Source organism: Styela clava, chromosome 7 (genome assembly GCF_964204865.1).
Source record: "Styela clava chromosome 7, kaStyClav1.hap1.2, whole genome shotgun sequence".
NCBI classification, from domain to species: Eukaryota; Metazoa; Chordata; class Ascidiacea; order Stolidobranchia; family Styelidae; genus Styela; species Styela clava.
The window spans coordinates 13,043,942-13,070,770 of NC_135256.1; the positions used below are offsets into that span (position 1 = coordinate 13,043,942).

General features: G+C 35.9%; 1 protein-coding gene across 2 annotated transcripts in view; it reads left to right on the forward strand.

Moving 5' to 3' along the window:
* The first annotated feature begins 475 nt into the window (after positions 1-475).
* The window catches only part of LOC120327575 (uncharacterized), a 38,590-nt gene continuing 12,236 nt past the window's right edge, over positions 476-26,829 (forward strand). For both annotated transcript variants that reach the window (XM_039393901.2, XM_039393902.2), the window contains exons 1-6: positions 476-840; positions 1,948-2,106; positions 2,341-2,580; positions 2,901-3,064; positions 3,523-3,736; positions 26,700-26,805. In XM_039393901.2, coding sequence (XP_039249835.2) covers positions 667-840; positions 1,948-2,106; positions 2,341-2,580; positions 2,901-3,064; positions 3,523-3,736; positions 26,700-26,805 — 1,057 coding nt within the window. In that variant the 5' untranslated portion in view covers positions 476-666. The remainder of the gene's footprint in view (positions 841-1,947; positions 2,107-2,340; positions 2,581-2,900; positions 3,065-3,522; positions 3,737-26,699; positions 26,806-26,829) is intronic.

Below are 26,829 nucleotides of genomic sequence, written 5' to 3' on the forward strand. Positions count from 1 at the left end.
GTTAGATTTAAATAAGAATACTGTTTATGAGTATTAAAGATAATATCCTGAATTTCACATTACATTTGTCTGACTGATACTTAAATTTCCTGAAAAGAGTTCTCAATTTTGGGCCAATTACGCTGCTTCCTATCAAAAACTATGTGTTAATAAATGAAAGGTGTTAATATTTTTGATGATTTTTACTGGACCAAATACCCATGTTTACTACACTGGACTAAGGCTGTAATGTAGCATTATTTTGAAGTGTTGTTACTCTAGTTATATATTTCAGGTATTACAAAATGTTAGTCACAATACATTATTTATAAAGCTGCTAAGCATTGTAATAACTAATGTATATTAACAACAAAACTGATAACTAGATTCAGACAAATTCATAAAGTTTAGAAATATTCCAATAATAATTTAATTGGAAAAATAGTAAAGGCAAATGGTTCGAGTTACACTTGAACTTACGTATAGAGTAATCTGAAATGTTGTTTATGTACCAGGTTAAATATACATAGACTGTATTCAAAATAATATCAACATGGGTTATTTAATTTCTTGAAAAGTTGAACGATTAATACATCTCATTTGTTTACTGGAATGTCAACAACTCTGCGGATACAATTCGACAAAATCTGACGCTTTTCTGTCTGGAACTACAAACCGGGATTATTTATGATATCTGGCGGATCAGAGCATACCCTTGCTCGCGCCATCATGGAACATTTCCACCCGACAACATTTCCAGAAAGCTTGAAAGCTACCTTGAACTGTTATCAGTTATCTAGCATAGATAGCCTTAGTGGCCCGAGTGGATTTCCAGCATTGGCTGCTCAAATGTGGTTTAAGGTTGGTGTCTTTATTTTGGATATTCTGTTTTGAATAAATGAAATTTTCATGTTCATATAGCCTACTTCAATCCTAACTCTACTAAAAAAAAACGAAGCGTCAAGCGTATCTTTGCAGCATAATCATTTACAGATGGTATTATTATACTATACTGATTATACATCTACAATAGCCAGAATTGACATAAAAACAGAAGATTCAGAAACAAAAGATTCTTATTGGACAGAGGAATCTTTATTGGATGATAGTATTTTCTGCAGCGTTCTGAATTTTTATCTTCATTTTTCAAGACTTGGAATACTTGATTGAAATTGAGAATTATACAATATAACAATATATAGTTCAGTACTCTATGTAATAAAATCGAAATTCATTCCTGATTTAAGTTAATTGATTGTTAAAAGTGAAAGCAATTACATAAACTTTCTACAAATCAAGTTATGTTTGTGGCTGTGTATCCATTTCACATAATGTTATTATGATATTACTAGCGATCTGGTTCTTGCTTTTAATGAAAATCTGTAGAATGTGTTTTTCAATTTCCTGACTATTCTGTGTTAATATTTTTGACACGAGGTTGAGTTCATGTGACTTATTCAACTCTCTTTTTAAAATATTCAAATTACAGGCATTGTTTTTTCAATGCATGACTGTATACAATCTCTATTTGTGCAATTTAGCCGCGCTTGTTATTATGCCTGACTTGCCACCAAGAATTTTCGAGATTTTTATATCAAGTAAATTTTAATTCACTGTGTCCTATGTAGTCGCCTTATTCAAGTTGAAATAATTATAGTATGCCATGATTTATTGTCAAACAGTAAAGACACTTATCCATGTGTTGTATTTTTTTATATGCGTGAAGATAACAATTGCAATTTTTTTTAAACACTTTCACAAATATACTTCTGTATGATTAAAGTTAAACTTGAGTTGAACATACCTAATCTAGTTCTGTATTGATGTGCAACGGAACTCCTAAATCATTTGTATTATTTTATTAGTTGTATTACCCTATATGCCAGACAGATTAATGTCTGCACCTATAATTATACCTACACAGGAAATGGCCTCAAGATATCCTATAATTTTGTTCCTTAACTTTAGGAAAACAAGCAATTGCCACCAATACCACCTCAACCAATGGTACAAATTCCATATTTCATTCCTAACGACAAGTCGGCGAAGCGTTCGGAAACGTGTTTAGCCGGGGAGAAGATTGCCTGTTTCATTGTGGGCGGTGAGAAAAGACTCTGTCTTCCACAGGTAAAAACTTTATGATTTGGATCTGTAGTAGCACAACAACATTCAAAGAATGAAAATTGTTTCGTATCCAAAAACAGAACACTGATTAATATGTTTCAACTGTATCTTCAAAAATTACAATAAGAAGACAGTTCTCAAATTTGCATATATATATCCTATCCATTTGTTGGTCTTTATTGGTAGTTTGTACCTATTTCACATCATTTTGAACTCCTGTTAAATTTTGTATTTCAGATACTGACTTCAGTATTGAGAGAATACAGTATAGCTGAAATAAACCAAGCATGTGCCGATCTTCACATTTACTGCAGTCGGTGCCTGCCTAAACAGTTAGAAACTCTCAAAGTACTAGGAATATTACCGATAAACACTGCACAGTGTGGTCTGATAACAAAGACAGATGCTGAAAGATTAGTGGCACTTTTAACAGATCAACATGAGCCTGTGAAATCACACAGAGATCGACTTCCAAAGGTCAGTGCTATAGACATACCTTAGCACCTTCTCAGCAATTCCGTAATACACTTCATTGTAATTGATTGAACAAAATTACGTCTTAATAAATATACCTACTGGAATGTCTCGAATCAATCTTTACTAAATAAGCTAATAAATATACACATACTGTAATAGCAATTTTCATTCTTGTATTTCAAGTAAAAACCCTTGCAACCAAGTATTGACCAAAGATTACACATGTGGGATTCAAAGTTTCTGTTAATAATTATCATCGTCCCTGTTTGTTGGTTCGGTTCATCAATATTATCGTCATTTATTTGATTTCTATTTTACAGCATATTGATCCAGACAGTGGTATTGAAGTTTATCATGAATGCTTTGGACGAGGTTATGGAAAAATTTACCCAGAACTTTACAATTCACCTATTGCACCCTGCATTGTATGTGAAGGTTGTGGATGTATGTATAGCCCTCAACGTTTCATCACACATTCTCACAGGTACCAAATGACATCTATGATTTAACTATACATTCTTGCATGTATGGTAAATGAAAATTTTCAAATTAGTTATGGGCATTAGGTATAAAACATGTGGATTTTACATACTGATTGCAAATTCTGAGTCAGTGACATTCGCATCATGTTATTGACATTATCATAGTTCTATTTTTAAGTTGAATGAAATATTTCTTTCCTGGAAGCTGTCCGCTTTTAATTTGTTATGGTCAGTGTAAAAACATCCCAATCCTTCTGGGAATTAGAATATTATGGGACCTGAATTATAGAATTTCAGTTTTCATAATACAGTGAAAATTTAATATACCATCATCAATTTTTTATTTCAAATTGGGATTGGTATGGTTTGACCCTCGGTGCTCAATTTAGGTAAGAATTACTTATACGGTCCAAACTATTATGTGGTGATAATAAAAAGAAAATTTTTTATCAACACTCAGGTCTTTTGAGAAGCGAACATGCCATTGGGGCTTTGACCCTGATAGCTGGAGGAATTATCTTCTGCTACCTAAAGATCTTGAAGGAGCGAAACGTGAAGAATATCAAAAAATTCTTGATCAGGTCAAATCAAGATTTGAGCAACGGTATGATGTACCTTCTCACCCACCTGTAAGATATTCTGGGGGTTCTCCAACACCAAGCAAGAGAAGATATGTACGTTAATTTCATTTACTTTATTCATTATGTTGTCTGGTTTAATTCTTTTAACACCAATGTCTTCAAGTTTTGTAGGCACTTATAATACTTGTATTTTGTACCGAAGAGAAGTTCAAATATACTTGACTAAGTCTTTTTTCCATTCAATTTTGCTGTAATAACAGTAAATTCAATAAAACTTATATGAATAACTCCCGAGGGTTTTCAAGATTGTTGGATCAATGCCTAAGACTAAACTAGCTAATGCAGTTCAATCTTCGTTCATATTCAAATCTACATATATTCATTCTAATGAACTAAATGAACTCGTGCAGGGTTAATAATCTTAAGTAAATGATGAGGTCGTTAACTTGAATCTGACTTAACATGATACGAAAGAATGTTGAAATTTACTTTTCATTATCGCCTGTCATATTGCGGTCCCTTGCAAGCGTGCTTATGAGCATAACAGACAGTTGGTCTGATTGATTGTTAGTATTGTAAACACTCTACAGTGTTGTTGTTAGAAAATATTATGAATAGGGCTTTGGTATAATATCTGTTACAAAATTACTGTATGCTTTCTTGCAAAACCTTTATAAATTATTTAGGGTAATTATATTCATTTTATCACAATGCAAAATTTCTAGAATACCGTACTTACAGTAACTATTTGGTATTGACATTTATACTTTAGAGACTTTGGCCTAGCCAAAGCGGACGATATCGTTAATATCACACGTTTTTAATTTTGTCTTCTAGTTGGTCTCGTGTGCTTGCTCTCATTTACAAATCCTAATACGAGTATTGCTTGCGCTGTCGCTGCTTGTATGTTTTTGTACTATTCACGACGCGCCTTTGTGACGCGATCCAACGTGTTATTACGTGCAGCACAGTCCCTAGATACAGTCTCTCATCAAATTGATGATGTATATCTAACTCATATATAGATACGATTTGCCGTGTATTAATAATATTAAATTGGTAGGCCAAGGAGAAATGTGTTTCGTGGTATAATGACATGGTGTACTCGAATGACCGTCACTAATTTGAACGATGTTTTTAGGATTTCAAAAATATTATTATAAATTTATCGGAAAAGTAATCTGAATGAATTTTTATGTTCATTCCCATCAGTTATCTCGCTACGGCAATAATTGTCTCAATTTCCAGACAAAGCCAATAGGATCTCGATTATCAGTAACTTATTGATTTTAGTGATTCCTGCTCGCTTGTATTTACCATTGCACTACCAATTGCGCATTTTACTGTGAATTCTAAATCTACGCTATTCCATTTTTATAATTTATGTTGCCGTCACGACTTTTGCCATGCGTGTCAAAAACGGTATATTTTTCTTGGACAGGCTATTAATTATGAATTATGAAATGTGAATTTATTATATGGTATTTGTCACGTATAGATAGATGGCCAGTGCGTGCGGACTACACTCGCATCATGCATTGATGAATGATATTGCTATTTCATCGCGTGCAAATCTATTCGGCCTGTTTGTTATGGATACTGAACATGCTAAATTGAAATCGAAATTTAGATTTTCGTTGGAATGATAACCACCATTAATAAGCGCGATTTTTGAGAAATAGTTTGCACATAATTCGTTTGCAAAATTTCTGTGAACATTTTATACACGTTCTCTTGTGTGGCAGTTTGTAAATTTAATCTAGGAAACACACATAAATCAAACCAATGGTACGATTTAACTGTCACATATGCCTGCAAGAATTAATGAGATTTCAAAACTATTTGATATTGCAAAAACAAATTGTCATGAATAAAATGTTTGGATCCTAGTGAAACTTAGTGATTTTTCTCTCTCGAGTATTGACTCATTGGAAATGCATCTCTATAGGATTAGCAATTCGCTCTTGACCTGAATTAACGTATCAGTCATAAATGTAGTTTTCTGCTTTTTACTACTTATAACCAATCATCCCTTTTCCTATGCGTCAATCGTAGTAAATCTTTCCGATCGATAGAATAAATCCGCTTAACGTCTTTGGGGAACTTGGGAAACAACCATTAGACTTGACGTTGCATAATTATGCATACGCATTTGGGTCAGTTTAGTTCGACTATTCCCCCTCGCAAACCCAACTTAGCCTAAATAATAACAGTGAAAGCGGATGATGTCGAGACTTAATATCGAGCGCAAAACGTTACACTAATTATTATTACAGTAACTGTTGCCTCTCCCTCTACGTCTCCAGTACTTTGATATGTATATACACTATCGATTAGTGAATTTGTCGTCGTCGAAAATTTAGTCTGCGCTGTTACCTATTGATTTAGCGACAAAGTTATTTCCCCGCAAAGATAAGTTTCGAATTCCCGCTCGATACCCGATGGGATATTATTATACTAAGCATGGTTACAATTTCGGCGATACGGTATTGTTTTATACTGCCGCATAATAAAGTTTTTCAGAAGTCTATACTCTGTTCCATGTTTTATTTATATTCCCATTGGAGTTAGACATAATAGTAGAAAAATACAGAATACATGAATTACAATTTCTATTTTATATCGATTTTGTTTTGTCAATATCAGTATCAGTACCAAAACTTATAGCATAGGAAAATCTTTCAGCATACCTTATTGCGTACAAAATATTGAAACAAACTTATACAACATATTGGTATGACTTTATCCCACCTGGGATATCCAAAGATCTGGATATAGGTTTTCCAAGTTGATGTTGGTTTTACTAAATATGATGTTGGGATATTAGTTCTCCCTCTCTAAATATAGATTTTGTGGCAGTAATTATGGGACTTGTGGCCTAAAATTTGAGTGTGCTGTCCAAATATTTCGTGTCGTAACGTGAAATTTGGTTGTTGACAGCTGTACCGAATTTTAAATTTTAAAACACCGCCAATCAGCTTAAGTAAAACACACCCTGCGAGTGTGCCGGTTCCGGCTAAATTCCCTCCATAACTGTCTAGACCGTAATTGCCCAGGGAAGCCTTACAAAATAAAATATACCTAAATTGTGCGATGTTGTCCTGACTACCAGGTATAATCCTGAATTGTCGCTCCAAGACGGTGCATTTTATTCACGCCCATGCATTATCGTGTATGATAAACCAAGTTAATATATAAAAAAAATAAACCATGGCCACTTGGGACCGCGACAAGGCCTCTGGTCACTTAATTGACTGGACGATATCGATTTTGTCCGTACAATCGTTAAGATAACAACATTAGCCAGCGGACGACGAAATTTCCGTTTGAATGAAAACCCGTCGTATCTATATGCTTTTAAATGGAATTTTGCTTAAATTTTCAAGAAAATGGATCTTTTCACTATCCCCGATTGAAATGAGTTATATCGTGAAATGGGAAGAAGCATTCTTATAAATAGGCTATTGAGGTATTCGTCAATCCTTTTCAGGTTGTTTTGTTTGCCTGGTTTTATCATGGAGGCATGAGTGAGAAAAAATCTATGTTGATTACAGTTTGCAAACGAAAACCATCTTCTGCAACATTCAATTGTAATTTGAGCGCCAGCCAAAAAATATTGATACTATGTCATTAATGCGGATCCCCATTTTTCCAGACCTTGTCAGATTTTTTAGGTTCGCTGAAAAGCGTATGAATGTAATCTTAATCACAGTACAAATCACATTACGTCTCACTTTTTTCTAGTGCTATGTGCTATTGTCGCAAAACTATCTTGTTAAGACCGAGTCTGTAGGCAATAAATAATGCATTCATACAAACAACCCGTGTTCGTCTCGCCGCGACCTTCTTTGAGAATATGCCAATTCAGTCATGCACGTACTGTGAGTTGGCTTGGCTACATTTCATCGCGATTACCCATGCGTACATGAAGTGAGATAATTCTTCTATCAAAAAATTCAGTCACAAAATAATTTGTGTACAATTGAACTCAATTGCATTCAAGAGACGAAACTTGAAAGACTAGTCGTTATCCTACTCTGCCATGTTTAATTTTTCATGAAAGTTACACTCAGTGTTTTGTTTAGCAAACTCCGTGTCAAAGTTCGGAAGTAAGCCGATTGAATTAAAATTTACCTAACAGTGTTCCCATCAGGATTTTGTGGAAGGTGTAGCGATTGCAAACAATCAATGCATCAACATAAACATCTGAAGGCGTATCTGCTAGTAAGCCATCGTATTATACAAGATTAAAAACCCGGAATCCTATCCGTCGGAAGAGGGAACACCGATACCTGATCCACTGAAAAGCTTCCATAATGACCTTCGTAATCCATCTATATCGACGTGACACGCAAGTATTTTTACTCTCGAAAGCCTCTGTTAACCGAGGTCGTTTCTACGCTCGGTCCATACATCTTGAAAAAATCTTATCTCGTGCTGTAGGCAATGACGCCAATAAAACGTGCTTTTTTCTTTTTCTATTGCTGGGTCGTTGCCGTTTGATGGGTATTATTTCAAGGGTGTTGCCAATATCAAAGGATGTCTGATCGTTGGTGACTATACAATAGACATACTCACAGATACCCTACGTAAAGTATATGACATTGGTATTCCCCGATTCACCTACGAAATTTGAAATGAAAATGACTGCTTTGATATGTAATTTCAAATTCACTGAGAGCATATTATGTATATGTGATGCATAGTCTGCTTCGATGTAACTTGTTTCGTTTGCACAAATATGCACTCTCGGTGCGTGCGTGGTACCGGAAATGACGTGTATGAATTGACCGTATTTCCAGTCCTGCCCGGCCAAGCTGAGATGAGCATAAGCGATGTAGATTGTGAGACCCATATTTCTCCAAACTATCACCGTAAAAGTTACTATTCACAGGAAGGCCATCTTTCGAAATTATAGTTGATGGTAGTTTTTGAACTGATGATGTGTTTTAGAGCAATCTCCAACCTCAGCTCGAAACACAGAGCCGCGTGAACTCAATCCAACAAGCATCTTACCTCAAAAGGTTAATTGGCTGTCTTAACGAGGCGTGACCCTCGACTATTTTCCCATCAGTCAAATCGTTTTTAAATTGGCGTTCACGTTATCGCAGTTAGTCTACAGTTTTTCTTTTCCGAAATTTGAATAAGTGATCATTTACAAGATGACTGGACGTGCTTTCAAACCACTTTCAAGAAAATGCGACGCAGTTATTTCGTCATTAACGTACAACGGCAAATATTTGCGTCATTTCACTGTACATATCGATGGCATTTAGACGTCTTATGGACATATTTACGACACACAGTCTTTGAAATTGACAACATGAATTACTCACATCTTTGGCTTAAACAATATTACATTAATATCCTCACAACGTCTTAAACTAATATTTTAAGTCTGAAATAGCGATTGTGGACTAGTCACAATTACATACGAACAAATTTTGACGTATCTTTTTGTTTTGTTAGCCAAGTTTGAAATACAATTGTTCATCTTGTTCTTTAAAATATTTGGTATATTGAAATTAGCAATCGCAGCCCGTTGTTGGTAAATTGAAGTCTGATAAAAATCTCAGGTAATTTAAATGTATGCATTCAAGACTTATCATTGAAATGAAATTCAAGCAAAGATGTATGGTGGGTGGATCGACTACATTCGTTACAGAAATAAAACTTTCTTTTCCGGTCATCTAAATGCATCAGAAAATTTTCCGTTTTGTCAGTCATGCGTGACCAGTGAAATATTGACGTCATAAAAATCGTCAAAATTTTTAGTCATCTCATGTGACACCCGACCAATCATGAGCGGTAAATGTACTTCTTATCTGACTCGCATTTTCTTACAAGTCACGTCAGATAGCTGAAAGGTTTGAACGATAAACCAAACGACATGCTGTTTGTCATCATAAATCGAACCCGGTTTACGCAATGTCGTGTGATTTGCATTACATCAGAATCGGTCTTAGAGTTTAATGGGGGTTAATTGAATCTTGTTTGAGAAAATGATCCATCCTGAAACGATCAGACAATGACGTCATGGTTCAATATTCCCGCTATGCACTATTTTGCGACATTTAGTTTCGCCGTGAAAACATATTTTGTGTTCAGCCACAAAGTACCTTCTACATTTGCGCAAAACCCAATCCGAGGCATCGTTAGTTATGCAAGATTAGTCATATATTGGCAGATATTGCCTTATTCCTCGTCTCGTTTGTACATTTGATGCAGTTGAATATGACTCACTCGCCAACAGAGCGTATTTTGCCTGACAATGCCTACTTTACCAAATTCACATTTCACCATAGCAATGTCTGCATTTAATTAATGGCTTTGGTTTTCTGATGTGTGACAATGTGTTCAGTGACCGATTAATATTTTTACCTTCTCAATATACATTTTTGCCCCATTTATCTACTTGAAAGTTTCAGATTTAAAGATTCAGTTTTTATTGGCATTCAGTTTTTATGTTTTATTATAAGTTTTTATATCTCCGTAAAAATAGTACGGAATTGGTAATTTAACCACATAATTTGCGATCTTGAGATAGTCTATGTGACCACATCGACACGACTTTTCTGCGTATTGCCTGGGGTGTGCTTAGAGTCTTGTGGTATATGTCATATCTACAACTCCGGTTTGCAATATGCCAAAAGCGGATGTCACTTTTGCAGTTTTTGAACGCCGCAAGGTTTGCTGGGGACGTTTCGCTGAATGATTTTTAAAACCCATGTCCCGACTTAGAATTTTCCCTTCGATTTTTCTAATTGTCTGCTGTCGAGATTTGTGTTACTTGACCTATTCAGTCATATTCTATCGATTTACTGATGGGAATCAATACATATAGAAAGATATATGGTTCTTGCAACAACGAAACTGAAAGTTTTCGTATTACATCATTTTGCAGTTCCATTTCCATCTAATTGAAGTAGTATGCGTATCGGTTCAAGTTTCTTTAAATCATCATTCTGATGACGACTTCGAAATGGATTGAACAACGATATTCTTTTGGCACCGTGTATCAACTCCAACTATAATTAACGTAGAAACAAACCAACAGCGTCGTTTTTAAAGCCCCGCCTCACAATCATACCCCTAATGCAGATGATTCGTATTTAATTTTCAAAGAACTTTCAGCTTTGCTTATCGTCTTGTTTTGACCAACCATTGTTATGAAAACGTGATGTCCAGCGTCTAAAAGCGGTCTTAGGTGCTCCCGGGGCTTAACAGGTCACCGAGGTCACGTTGTTCCCGTGACCATGACCCTTGAGTAAATACCAGGGTAGTGTTAGGTTACCCATTCAAAAGATGGGTCAGTTTGACCCCCGGCTAGATCCGTTTGAGATTATGTTTCCACCCGTGACGTGGCTGTAAACACAAACATTTCGGTGCTACATTGACATGGGCCGTATCTCGATCTCACCTTATCGTCGGACATGCATGGTATTGGTATGTTTCTACCTAAAAAAACTTGAATGCACTTTAATTCTTCCGATGATTTGAACGATAGCTAACCACAATTATTGGATTCCGACCTTGAATGGCTTTATCGATAACATCGACGAATCGAACAAAAATCCGAAACAATTTTAGAAAAATAATCTTGGAAGTCGCAGTCCTAATCTTTCTCCAGACATCTCACTTTCAACAATAATCGTGCTATTGTTGCTTGTGAATTATTATTTTAATTTATTTAAAAAAAATGATGATACATTCATTTCAAAAGGTATATTTTTATGTCAAATGCGTATGTGATATTTTATAACTGGCTTGCTGTATATTAGGTAGATTTGTTTCAAAAATAGAGCAAAATGTTTTTGGTTAACGATTTTGCGTAGTTTCCAACCCTATAAATATCAATAAACAGGCGTCCAACGCGTTTTCTCCTATTCTGTCTTTTGCGAATTGCTAATGTGTTGTTGAAAATAGTAGATTTTATTCTAAGATTGCTTTTGTTTTTGATTTATTATTAAACCATATTTTAATGATTTATAATTCGTTGTGAAAAATCTATCATGATCGAATTTTTTTTTGTGAGGTATTCTTAAAACCGATTGTGGTTCAGTCATGTCAAAAAATTAGACTTGTACCAATGACATCATTGAGAGCTCAGACAACGACTGCAATTTGATCAAAATTTGGCTGCTAATGGTCGTCGACGCGAGCGAGTGTCACGTTTCGCCTTATTTGAGCGCACTCAAATCTTAAGAAACGTTCCCTCAGGCCGTGGTCACGAATCGTCTCGACGTTAGGGCATACTTATTGCCGTTGCCTTTATTCAAACCCTCTTATAAGTTCCGAGAAATGTCTGACATTGGCCGTGATTTGAACTTATATGACCAATGCGTCTCGATGTCCGTGATTTCTAGCAGAAAATACCCCGAAGCGATAGTTATAAACGAATTCAATTAGTCAAATAGGAATAATGCTAAATTTGCCTTACTAAGGAATTCCTGTATGTACATGACAATCGTGTCATTGAGAACTATGATAATAATGTTTGGAGGACTTTCAGGACATCAACGTTTTGTTTATTCTATCTCTCCAGACTATTTAATTGTAACATACCAGCGATTATTACAATGTCTGCTCGTCGAGTGGAGACAATTATGTGTACACGTAAACATTTTCCGTTGAACGATTCGTCTCTTTATTAAAACGTTGTTATGGCCCGAAACCCGAGTGTAACGTTACTAGACATCCGGCGAAGTTAATTGGCATGTTTTTATTAGTTAAGATTAACGTACTACAACGAGTCGAATAATAAAATACTGTCCAATAACTTATTCCTTCGCAGAAGGGATAGTATAGGGGTTTGCTATTCTTTCGGTACTCCCATAGTATGTGAACCAAGATGGCGGACACTTGAACGTAGTATGTGTACCAGGTTACGGTTAGGCCATAATTCCAGGTACAAATACTACGGGAGTCACTTGGCTAGTCCCCGAACTCGTAATAGAACTAAAATAAGGAAAATTGGAATAAAATTATTGCCTAACCCCAACCTGGTACACATACGTTCCGGTGTCCGCCATCTTGGTTCGCATACTACAGTTCCGTTCTTTCTATCTACCACATTCACGCGAATGCCATTGGTATTGTGAAATGTATTTTTCATATCCTATTTGAACTCTTCACCAACCATAAAAGAATCTGCCTTTTCCAAACAATTTTAAGCAAATTTTAAAATGTTTGCGTTGCCAATGAACCGAAGAACGGGCCAAAAGAGAATAGATAATTGGAACAAAAATTTTTTATTGAATCGGTCGCCGAAACGTAAAAATTGTGAATAATTTATGCCATTTGGCCGGCAGACTGACCAAGAACTTCTTTTAAGTCGTTAAAAATTGGCCGCGTTTTAAAGATGGACTACTTTGCTGCCAATCTTAGAAGCCAAAAACTCAGTCGACCTTCAACTCCTATTACTTTCATCCAATAAAGAAAATTGTGTAATGAAAAGTTCAATATCGTTATTTGAAATTAGATATGTTGTATTTTAGTACCGGTACGTTCTTTTCAAGTCCGCAGTTATTTATGGAGAAAATATGCCACAGAATTGGATGCGCTGATTTTACGTTTCTGTGTAGGTCACGCTCCGGATTTATTACCTCGTATCACTGTACCAATAGATCTCTATTTGGTCGTTCCATTTGTCTGGATGGGATATGAAGAAATACTTAGATTTGACAGCTTGTACAAACAGTGATATTTAGTCATTCTATACTTTGCTTTCGAAGAATACATTATAAGAGCTAGAACTTTCGGCATACTGTGGTTGAAACGACAGTTATCAAGAAAAATTTGCAAGTTCCGTGCATGAGAACCCGCTCTGAGGGACCATGCCTGCTGATACTCTCAACTAATTTGGACATATTTGAATACCAATGATGATTCATTGTCTATTTACTTTTGAAATTTATACATATTTCGTAACATGAAATTCCGTCGCTTTGTTTTAATTTGAATGGTAATTCTGGCGCGCAGACGTTATTTAACGGTCTAGTCCACGTGCCAATGACTCAGACCTTCACTATGGAGTCTTTGCACGGAAATAAACATTCTCAGTCGACCACGTGTCACTCTAAAATACCCAAATGAAGGCACGGGATGAATTTATCCAATGTGTTATATGCGATTATCCGATTTTGTCGGTTTTTTCGCAGCTCCTTTTTCGCGTTAAAATATTCTATCCGTGCATTTATATGACACATACGTTTTTGCAACTGAAGAAAGATAAAGTGATAGTTAATCCAGTTCGACCGAGTGGACTATAAATTGTATTTTTGAAATTGAAATTATTATAGCATCGAGTTGTTGTTAATATCACGAGTTTTATTTTTTCACATGGCTTTACAAGGCTTCCATATATATATTATAGAGTAATGAAATACCAAATTTTTCAAAAATCATCATCAAAGACTGAATAGCCACCTATTATCGTGAATACTAATATGGTTAGTCGGAATGTTAATGAATACTTTCCTAATGGACCGTGTGTATGGACGTTAAACATCTACAATCTGCGTATGCTGTGTAGAACCACACTGACCGGGTCATTACTTTTGATATACTTTTGCACGAGAGTTCCCCGGAGATTGTCCGTGCATTATTGATCTGTGCATCCATCATGTCACGCGAAATCAAAACATGCTTCATTCGTTACATTTATTGTTATTTTCCGTAGTATATCGCATATGAAATTTCATCACCTGCATGGATAGTGGTGGTGAAAATTCCCACTCTGTCACGTATTATTAAAATCAAACATTGGTGAACATCTGCCCGTAAGCGAATAATAAATCGTCCTTAAAATTTCCATAATACACAAATATCTTCCATTTTAGTGTTCCCTGAATGTTATTCCGGAGTGGGGTAATTACTGTGATAAATAGACTAAGCAGCGATATCACAACATCTCGCCGACACACCTGGTTCTAGTTGAACCTACCTACACTCCTTATCTTATCGAGAGAACTCAATGTTAATGAGCCATGTTCCCTCATAGGTAACTTCGTTCCGCCCTTAGGAACCGATTTGTAGAGGGTTAAAAATAAATAATACAAGATGCTCCGAAATCCATAGCTTTACATTTCTTGCAAGTTTTTTGAATACACTTTTTATTGAGATTTATACGAATTAAATTACAATTAAGTTATAATTGTTCCCCTTCGTCTACCATATACTTTGTTTTCCAAAATTACAAAATCAGTTTTCAAATTAAATTAGCTGTGAATGTCTCCTCTGTCAATACGCTCTGGGTGCAATTTGATAATTTCATGGTAGTTTTTTTAACTTATTTCTATGGCCTCATTTGATTTTACTTCATTTTTCGTCCGCCATCATTTAGTGACCAGAGAAATAAGAACCCTCTTGTTCAGCATTCGTCCCTTAGTCTCTGTGTTCAGTTGCAAGTTGCCGGAAATATGTACGCCAATGGGAATTTAGTTTGCGATTGCAGCAAATGTTTTGCAAGTTTGTGTTGAAGTGCCACAGACTGGACGCAGTAACCTCCGCTTACATCATATTTCGTTCTTTTCAACTTTTTTGTTGGCACAAACTGCCACCCAAACAATATATTAACGCAGAATCCGTGTTCAGACATGGTGGACTTTCTTTAGAAATGAAATGGCAATACAAAACGTGCCTGAACTTACTTTTGAAGACAACTTAATAAGGAAATAACAAGAAAATCTTGAATAATAGTTGACAACTCGGCAATGATTGGATCGAAATATTCCAGTCTTGTTGTTTTGATTATCTCAATATACGTCACCCTTTTTAATATACCCCGATGATCTAATTAGAATTAACAGTGGATGTAATTCTTTTCATGACAAGTGACCGTTTGACAGCTATAGTGCTTATTAATATTGAAATCAGAAATCGTTAGACTAACTTTTAAAATAATTTTTTTAATTCAAATTCAATTACAACTTCGGCCATTTGATGCCACACCTTCGCAATCGATGCCTAATTAGAGATCCGCGGAGTCTCCATTTTAATTTTGAATTTTCATTATTGAAACGTTTTCTATCGTAATAACACTAAAACAGCAGACTGGCATGTGTATTGAAAAAAGCTGTAGTGAGCGAAAATATTTCGAAAGCTCAGTCTACAAGTGGCCCATCATCTCGTCAATCGTCATTCACTGTAATTCGACTAAAACGCCGCAATTTCACCGATCTTATTAACGATACACGGCTTATCCAGAACCCACAATATCTTGAATGTCCAGATATTTTATTACACTGCAGCGACGAGCCCCGACTATTTGCTTAAACTCGTTTGCTGTCGTGCCTGGTACTGACCACGGGTTGCATTAACCCTCCCGCCCTTAGTCTGCTGTTATCGAGTGGTCCATGACCCATACTATTGTATTCTTAACCGCATGTCAGAGGTCACGTCATTGGTAACGAGTTAGGACGCAAACGACAGACCAGGTTACTGATTTATGGCAACGAAAATGAGCTGAAGTGCGTTTTCCTGACCCACAAAATTAGTTACCCCGCATTTTTGTTGGTATTTTACTTTAAACCTCAGTTTGTAGTTATTCGGGAAAAAAGAAAAACGCCGATTCTGACTCCTCGCTATGGAAAGTTTATTTTGAAACACAAAAACACCGCCCAAATTACTAGTTGAGTCTGTATTGAATGCTCTGGGATTTGGTCAATTTACCTTTGCAGCAAAACTGGTTTTCCAACAGTGCATAACTGTACCGAATGGATTTGCTGACATCCTCCTAAATATAGTATTTATAATAATGTATTAGTTTCATAAGTTATTCTCGTCCGTTTGATAGAAGACTTTAATGATCTCCGAATATAATAAAGAAAGGCCAAGAATATGGTGTCTCTTGCATACGGGCCAAACTTGTTGAATCGTCAATCCAAAATCGCGTTTTGCATGTAAATAATCAGTTTGGCATGTTCCGTGAAATACAACGCTGGATATAGGCCAAGTGCACCAAAAGGAAGTTCAAAATTTTAATCCAAGCGTTTCTAATTTAATCCAATTATTCGCCAAGTTTGTTGTGAATTCCGTCCAACAAAACGTGTTTCTCACAGTGAAGGGGCTCCGGAAATTTTTGCGTTTGATGGAAGTATCGAGGAAGTTGTTGGCATTGTAATCGTATACCATCGGGTCTAGTATTTAGAAGCCTTTACGTCAGCTCGATAAGCAATTGGTATTTCAATGTGACCTACTTAGGTTCAAAGGGTGATTTCAACTTTCACGTTGAAAGTGCATTCGTGACAAATGGCCGTTTTGCAAAAAAAACTTTTGTCGACTGACCAAATGATTTCATCATTGGAAAGCGATGCGAATCATATTTGAGTCGGTCTTATCATAAAAAAAGCTTCGCTGGCAAACAACGCAAAACATACGTTTGGTGTTGAAAATACTGTTCATCTATGCAGTTACGAACTTATAAGAATTATAATTTTTATCACACAAATATAGCCCTTGGAGAAAATATACCGGAAGTAAACCTAAAGCAAAATTTTCAAGTAAGTCGATATCAGGCCTTTCAAAAGCGTGTTTTAATGTGCCGTATATTACAAAATTTTGATCTTATTCTCATTGTATATTATTCACCCACCATACACCATGGTGCCGATGGCGAATGGATATCATTAAATACGCAGTACATCGAAAGATGTGACCGAGACGCGACATTCTACAAATCTTATTTGAATACATTGCGTGTTATACGCTCACATGCAGTTCTCCATTTTGCAGCCGTAGCTTCATAAAAAATGTACGGTTTGCGTCATCAAATCGCAACCATGTTCATACGGTCATATATTGTCACAGGACAGTTATTGGTGAATAAATTAATTTTATTGAAGACATATCACGAGGTGATGGATTATCTCACTCACCTTTCCCACCTAAATGTAAATACTTCGTCGACGTCACAATTGCAAGATTAAACACGTCACAGTCAATTATAAACCAATATATTTCAAATGCATACTACGGCTGCCAACTTTCGTTCGTAGAAATAACTCTAAGTGTTTTTCTAGGCAAATGTCGTATTCTGACATTTGTACTGAAAAAAGCGGAGTCATTTTTGCTATCATAAGAGTAATGTTCATTTGTACTCTTTATTACTTTCGTTTGTTTTACATATGAGAAAAAAAACTACATTTTCGTGGTAATTTCGACATACTATAATTCTCATGTGTTGTATATAAATAGGCGATTTTATTGTTCCTAAATGTTATTAACGTCATAGTGCATCAACAATTAAATTAAATTTAAAATATGAAGTTTGGCAGCACTTTGACAGCACAGATTTTTGCTCGTTTTTTTTTTATCACTATGAAAGCAGGAAGAAGGACACGCACCTTCCTCACTCCCGCTAGTGCTTAGTTCCAAGATCTCACTAAATTAATCAAATCTGCTTGTTTCGGTTTGTTTGATGCGTCACTCTCGTTAACTTGAAAAATGTAATAAATTACTATGATCTTTCGATGATTTTGTCCATTATTATTATTGATGGAACGATGCGCATTTTGAATACGTTTTCATCAATCTTTTTCTGGCCAGACCTCATGCATTGACAAATTTATCCTGTATGTCTTTGATCAAATTTCATTAAATGTCTAAATTTGGTTTTGTGCCTTAAAGATATCTGTCATAACACGTTTTATGGTTATTAATTTAAATTACCTGTCATTAGTACTTTTGTAAAAATAACTAACTTTACGTGCGTTTGTAGCTTGTTTCATTTCGCATAAAAAATTAGGTACATTCGATATTTTTAGGTGTTTACGTATAAGTCGGTATCGCTGTATTGGGAAAGTCCCTGATTTGATTGGTTGAGTTTTTAAATGTAGCCTACATGCAAATAGTTATGCGTATCGCATAATCCCACATCGTGAAATTACTTTAACGTGATTATAGGCCTTGTCAAAATAAGGACCTGGGAAACTTAAGTACTTTCAGCCATTCCCGTAGTAGAATGTAATGGTGGAATCGTAGTATCCTCTAAATTTGACATGCTTTGGCTTTTTTGCGAAGAATAGGACAGCAAATATTCGCCCTCGCACGTTTTCGTCAATTTAAACAAAATGAACATGACCGAAAATATTATTCCATACCGCAAAGTCACCACCCGTGTTACGGCATGTTATTTTAACCGTTATTTTCTATCAATACCTTTACTTCCCTTCACCTGCGGTTAAGATAACACGTTTGACAGCGTACCAGTATGAATACAGCTTCCTGATTGCGGTCAAGGGATTTTAGAAATATATGTGGAACACAAGCTTGTGATGTAATTTTGTAGCGATGATAATTCCCATATATGCGCTCTTTAGTTTGTTGCTAAAGTGTCGCAATGCACGAATCTGATACAAAATTGCGATAAGCTAAACAAAATTTTGAATAGTCAAGCATTCGTACACATATCTTCGATCTATCAGGCACTTTCTCTTATGTAGGGTTGCCCTCGGCCCCCAAGGGGAACACGGAGTGCCCTTGGCCACGACTACATTAATTTAATGTTAATTGATTGAGATATGTTAAATTCTTCGACTTCGGTGCATTTATTCTTTTGCTTTAGTTTGTCGTTGTTTTTTACTACTAAATGTGGCGCATAAAATAACTGATTGAAACGATTCAGAAGCAAAATTTTAATTATTTTTATAGAAGAGCAGGAGACCACAAGGTTTGATCGTCTTCTGGTGTATTCTACATAGCAATAACAGTCTAATCAATTAGTCTTTTCTGTGAGTCGCGCTTGAAGGTGCAGAGACAGGATATGCTACCAAAAATATCGTTTATATATCGTGTTGGGTGTGCGTTAGTTTACATAAAGTTGTCAATGCGCGTCCTATCCACTTCTATTTGAACATCGTGGCCGCGGAACCTTTTACTACAGGACATGATCTTTCGCCTACAGCCGGGTTCGTTCGATCAATGTCTCAAAATTTGTGTGTAATTGACCTTTTCAATGCCACGCAGTTTTCGGTTGTATCAGTGACAAATATAGTTGTTTACACTTTGAAAACTGACAGTAAATTTTGTCTGCATTCTGACATCAAGATAATGGGTTTATTCAGTCGAAGTGTATATAATATTTAACGGATATACTCTATGATTTGCATTTTTAATAATCATGCTATTTCCGGTTGTGGTGCAGCTCTGTTCCCAAATGTCTTATCAAACAAAACAACGAATTCAAGCGCTTCCAAGAAATGTCTAGCTTTTTTATATTACATCTTGGAACTATACCAATGTAGTATCGTGACGATTTTTCCTGAAAAAAAAAACTTGGCAAGCTTTCTTGTCACGCCATCGAATTGTTCAAAAGCAGAAGAAAATAAAAACAAAACAAAAAGCGACCCTGGTCGACATCGAAAAGAAAGCGCGCATTTGGGTACTTTTCCAAATTGAATAAACCTAAACGAGTGTGGTAATACAGTAATAAATATATTCAGGAATTTAGTTTTGTTAAGCGTGTTATCGAAACTCAATTTTTATATCCCAATACTTTGTGATGAAAACAGTACTGTAGATTATTTCAACTTTTAAAAACTAATTTTGTTTGGGCAATGTTACCCTTGGTATGTTTTGTTTTCACTTATTTTCTCAACTAGTACGTTGGTAATGGCCTTTCAACGGTCCTTGACCGATGTAAGGTTAAGATCCTTCAAAGACCGAACGTCGTCAGTCTATGAACTACATCACTCTGTTGCTCGAAGACACTAATCCCTTTTGATAGGAATGACAATTGACGAATAGAAAATTAAGCGCTCACTCACGAACACTTGGCATAACAATGACTTTGTCAATATCGATATATTCAGCTTCAACATTCCCTATCGTCACGTGATCCGCGATTCCCTTTTTACTATCCAATAATATTAGTTGTGGAATAACACACCCCTTAAAGTCTTATATGACTGCCCATTTGAATTAAAAGGAGTGTGTAGCAACGTTACAATATTCCTGGGCAGTTTACAAAGCATAACTTTAGAAGCCATTTTGTTGTGGTGCACCAGTATCGGAATGAAATTGATAAACAGTAGTATCGGTTTAAATTCCTGAAACACTGTATTTTAAATATCAATTCTAATTTCCTGATAACGAAATTTGTTGGGAATGTCGATAGTTACTTAGAATCCACAAGGACGCTAAACAGGATATCCTTCTATCTCGCGTTTATTCACCATAGCGTAACACAATCCCATCTTAGCGTGTCATGTTTTGCCTTTGACATAGTTATATTATGGCTCCAGACGAAGCTTGTTTTGACGAAATTTAACCCCATGCGACCCTATTTTGTGGTTTACACTTGGCTGATTACCTCGGCCATGAAAACATGACGGCGCGATTTAGTAGAGAAGGATTTGTTAGTAATCCTGTTTCTAAAAGCTCTGGGCAATTTATATAGAGCCGCCACTTAATCACCAGAGATTTCCAACTAAGTATACATTGTATGCATTTCAGATAATTCCTACTTCTATTGAAGTTTAAAAATAAGTCAATGTAACGGTTACCTTATGTCAAATATGGCCCAATATGCCCTTTCGTAAATAGGCGCTTAAACGACGATTTGGGGCATATGACCAATCATCCATTCCTACACCTAACTGAGCAATCACTTTTGTGCCTGTCGCTCTTATAAACAGAATCAGTCATAGTTGAATTTATGTTCTTGGTTGGTGGAATATTGTTTTTACTTCATAGGATGATCATACTTGCAGCCTGCCCTTCAAACATATTTTGACTTATGTTTGTTTGGTGGTTGTCGACAATAGCTTCATAATTGTCAATTCCTAGAAGGTGGTTGGCAACCATTTTCTATTTGCGTAACGGCTAAAAAAAACTAATGAAATTCTGTTTTCATTCGAGAAATGTAAACAAATCGTCTTGTTATTGGTCAAAGGTTTACAGCCTTCTGTTGTTTTTTTATTCATGTTACATTTTATGCTCTTTCGATTCAATTAACTTTTTTGTATCATTATACATGTTTTACGTCATTGTTATGACGCAGTATCTCTTTTTTTATATAATTTTTAAGAATTGTATCATTTATATGAGAAGTCATCATTTTCATGATTCCGTATCACCAATCATCGTTTTATATATTAAAAAAAAACAGGAGTATCCTGTAGTTCCGTCAAAGGGTTAATCTTGTAAATTCGATTCACCCCTGTACACAATATGTTCATCCATTCTCTATTTATAACAACGTATATTTCCATTCCCATACGCCATATTGTGAGTCAAAGGTTAACCTAACCTTTACTGCACTGCGATACTGGTCACCCGGTCAAATTGTAACGTTTTAAATTAAATTTAGCCGCGTTTGAAGCTGGTCATCAATGCATCACTGTTTGCCATAAAAATTTATATAGGACCATGCTCGGGATACAAATAAATTAAGGAATTTCCTTATTTGATGAAACGAATCCTAGTGCCTAAAAGCGAAGACCCCACGTAAATTTCGCCAACTGAGGTCGTATCCTTCACGCCTAGAGGAACAGTTCAATAGTTTGTCCTTGTTTGTTTAGTATTACTAATGTTACTTCTAAGAATTGATTTTGCTAGAATATGCTATGCAGTATTTTACTAGATAACGTGGTTTGTGGATTCCGCTTTTCGCCTATTTGCATGTGACAATGCCGTTTGTTAGATTGTGATACGTGATTTGTGGCTTATACGTGAATTTTAACACGTTTTGATAGTCCTGTCCGCTTGCTTTAAATCTTTCGCGCATTGTATATCGCCCCTGACGCAATTGGTTCATATCCATAAATGTTGAATTCATAACATATTCTGTAGGGTTAGCGCAGCGATGGCCAAAACGTATCACGTATTCTAATCTATTAGAAATTAGTTACTATATTCACTATTTTGAATTCTTAGATTTAAATTATCATTTTAAACAATTGAAGTTTTATAATATACCCAAAAACGCATTTGTTCAATTTCTAAATGCTGTAAAAATTGAGAACAGGTCAAATCATTAGTCCAACTTGACTTTTCTGTATTTAATTATTCGAAAACATTGCAACTATTGTCTATTACTTGTTACATATGACCCAATATGATAATAATATATTCAATATTGGTAATAGATTACAATATATCTTATTTTCTCTAATTATGTGCAGCTCCGAAACATGTTCCCTGAGTGACGTTTGCAAATCTGTTTTCGGAATACATGTAAAATATTTTCAAAAGTTTTGTGATTTCGCTCGTCTCTATATCCTCAACATTACTGCAATGATTAATGATTATCAAAAACTCGCCAATACCATTACGAATTTCACTGGCGCATGTTTACTCCCAATTTTCGCCGCCGATAAAGCTGGGAGAAATTGATTCTTAACTTCCCGTTGAATTTGTCATTATTGTACGTCTAGCCACAGCCGTCACACTTAAAACGACCCGACTTTATTATGACTGAACATCCAATTAGTCTGGAAATGAAATTCTTCAAGTCTCAACTGTATTATTTACCGTACTACAAATTCTTTTAGGGTCTCTTTCAGCGCACTAAATCGTTTATTTATACGAAATGGATCTTCGTCGCCAACAGTCCATACAGCATTACCTAGTCCTAAAATACAGAGTGTTCATAAAGTCCTGTATTTGATTGGTATGGAAACTTTTAGTACCTCGTACAACGGATGGGGCATATAGAGGTGTATTAAATGAAGTGAAAAATGAATAAAATAAAGGAAAATTCTTCAAGCTATACTGAGAATCGACTCCATAACAAAATTTATAATGTAGCAGGACTGTTTTAATCACTTATAATCATACGTTTAAACTTGTGAGCGGGTTTGATAGATGATTTACGTTTTGTTCGGGGTATATTTTTATATTTATTGATATGAATAAACCAGCGCCTCGATGTCGCCTTAATACATTAATGTATGAAATTTGACCACGATAGATAGAAAATTTACGTGGGCGTTATGAAGGCTCGTCAATTGCATTTCAATTGAAAGAAATTCTAGGAATTCCGGAAAAATTGCCGCAAGCTCCGCGGAAACGTAGGTAATCTCCTATTTTAGTCAAGTAATCACAAACAAACGATGCTACAAAGAGATGCGCTTTCTATCGTCTACGCCATTTTACTTACATTACATGAAAAAAGTACCACATAGAACAGTTAGGTTATGGAAATTAGGCACTTGTACAAAAGACTATGAAGAATCCACTATTTACGCTCGTTTCTTAAAACTTTTTTTTTTTGATAGACTTGTTTAGTGGATTAGACAAATGTACCCCACTTTACACGTTGTATTTTGATCAATCGAAATATATTCTGAGATCCATGATAGTACCTTTATACATACTTGTAAATAGTCATTGTCTACAGTGCTCGGTACTTACTTTATTTATGGGGCAAAGGCCCAATTTCGTCATTCAGCTATCCTTCGAAATTATTCTCGCATTCATCAATGATTTGTCGTAATCAAAATTTTTACTTCTATATTTTATGATGACGTTAGCTTGAAGAGATTTATTGTTTTGGTGGCACACGTTACATAATTTATCGACTGCATTGACTTCACTGATCGACCGTAGCGAATCGGATTAAAAGTCCGTCGGGATGAAACAAGTGCGATGTAATGGTGACTGGCTATATTCCTGGAAGTTCAACCACCTAGTCTCTTGTCTATCTTAAAACCGCCCGAGGATATTAAAGCTTGGCGCCTATTGTGAACCGCGTGTGCTTGTGATCGGTTGTCAACTTGAATCTATGACCTTGCTTGGTTAACCAATGCTTCCGCATAGAATGGCAACGCCGCCATTCAAGGGTACATAGTCATCTCGAGCAAAGTTTCTAAGATTAACGTAACCGCTGGTATTTTCCTTGTGAGGAGTTGAAAGGTTTCATTCCATGCAGAGCATAAGTCGACAAAGTGTGGTCACATTTGTTGAACGAAATATCATTTCTTTTGTGACATCAATCGCGGTATTCTGGCATTTATTATTTGACATAAATTCGTATGAATACTCGTCTTTCTCCCTCCTATGAACGATGCAATCACTGTTTCTTCAATCGTTTTACGTCACGATTGTTTATCTCGAGGAATCGCGGAGCGCTTGACCGCAAACTCACGTCGATCAAAAACAGACTCGAAGAGGATCAAGAGCAGACCAAAGCGGTTTTAACCGGTTCAAAGCAGAAATGCTAAACCCGCGGTTCTCTAGTCTTGTTGTATTTCTCGACAAAATTCAACACAAGATGGAATCGTAGCATTATTATCGGCTTAAGTGTCGTCATTTAAATTTTACATCTTGTGAGTGAAATTTCTTTCTCTCATGCTTATGCGGATTACAGCAACTGAATAATAGAATGTCAAATTTTTCAACATATTTCACGATTTTAGTGGTCAAGGCAATTTTAATGGTCATCAATCGTCTACAATACCACTTTATCATTCTCATTCATTCCAGCAATGTCCAATTGGCAATTTCCAAATGACCTTGGCCGTTACCGCAACCCTACTTGATCAAACCTAAGCACCGTTTTGCAGCTTGTTCCATATTCGCGTTTCTGCTAACGACAAACTTATGGTAAATTGAAAAGTGGCGATCCACTACTTTCTCTGACGAATGTGATACGCGGTCGTAAACGGGGGTGTGGTCACACTCACAGACCTTTAGATAGATAGCAATGAATAAGAAAACGCGCCCCTCGCCGTCGAGTATTCGGCGTAAACAAGTCTGTTTTCAATTTTATATTCTACTTTTTTTAACCACGTGTTTCTGCGAAGCACTAGCCAGCTCTCTCGATGGGTGAGAGAGTGACCCGTCTAGTATCGGTGGCGAGGCCTGTTTTTGTTTAATTATCAACGCTCTTTAACCCTGAAAAGTACGGATATTATTACGGATATTACGGTCCTTTTCGGATACTGTTCAACCATTCCATATACCATGTTTGTTTGTTTCCTGGTTTTATTTTTGATAAAATCTTAGAAATCAAATGTTGTGCATATTGTATGTAATCCTTTACAAAGCTACATGCCGTGTGGCGTCAATTGGGTTATGACTACCAAGAGTTTCAAGGGTCTACCGGCGATCAAGGCTCGACGCCATTTTACGAAGAAGATTGATCGATATTGACCTGTTGTGTGTATCATGTTTTAATACAGCCACAATAATTCCCGTATATCTAAATTCCGTTTACGCGCTTTGAGTCGGACGGGTTAACAAATGCCTAATCCCCCCTGCTCAATGGCATTTCTGAGCGTACGCAGTCTCGAGTATGGAATTAGCCTCTACTACTCGTTAAGGGACTCGTGCTTCGTAGACCTTTGAACTAAATGTGGATCTCGCCACGTTAACAATTTAAAACGTGTAATATGTATTAATATTTCTTACACATACACTTATCATAAATCGAACCTCAAATATTGGTTGTAGTTTTTCTGTATTTGGAATTTGTTATCCTGGTATTTAGGCCGAATCAAATACATTTCTTAGATAAAAAATAGGTGTCGAAAATAGTACAAACGGATATTTTACTTGATAGAACATTGAAAACAATTTTTTAGGCATAAATAATTTTATTTTTCGCATTTGTTATATTGTAACATAATTGTTTTGAATGACAACGATTTTTAACGTTTTGTCGCTAGACGGCAGACGTTATGTTATCATAGTATTGTTAGCATTAAATAAAGTACACTGAACCGAATAACTTCCGGCAGACTAGACCTAATATGTAAGATAAGTCATTCGTCTGAAAATATTTACTCACGCTAGGTCGAGTACAGTTTATTGAACCGTATTTGGCAATGAATTGACTTAGTATGAATGAATATACGTGATACCGCCAGTGAAGTCGTAGTTTTTCAATGGCCATTGGCGGATAGCGGCAACTATTAAATGGAAACTTATGTTGATATTCATATCGTGAGAGTGACTGCCTACACAGAGCCTTGTTCGGAGAGAAAGCGTCGTATAAGTAATATTCCTGCTTAATTTGTGGCCTATATTGCGAGCCACTGTCCTGCCCTACCAAACCTTAATTCGTGCTTATTTTGATGGATGAATTTCTGAATATCATTTTGTTCTTTTGTAGGATTCGGAACAAGAATCACCTATTCGTAAGAAAATTAAAGAAGAAGATACGAAAATTTTTGATCCAGCACTACTACCTCATCCCTACGCATCATTGCAATATGGAGGTGAGAGCGATTAAGTGTTGTAGA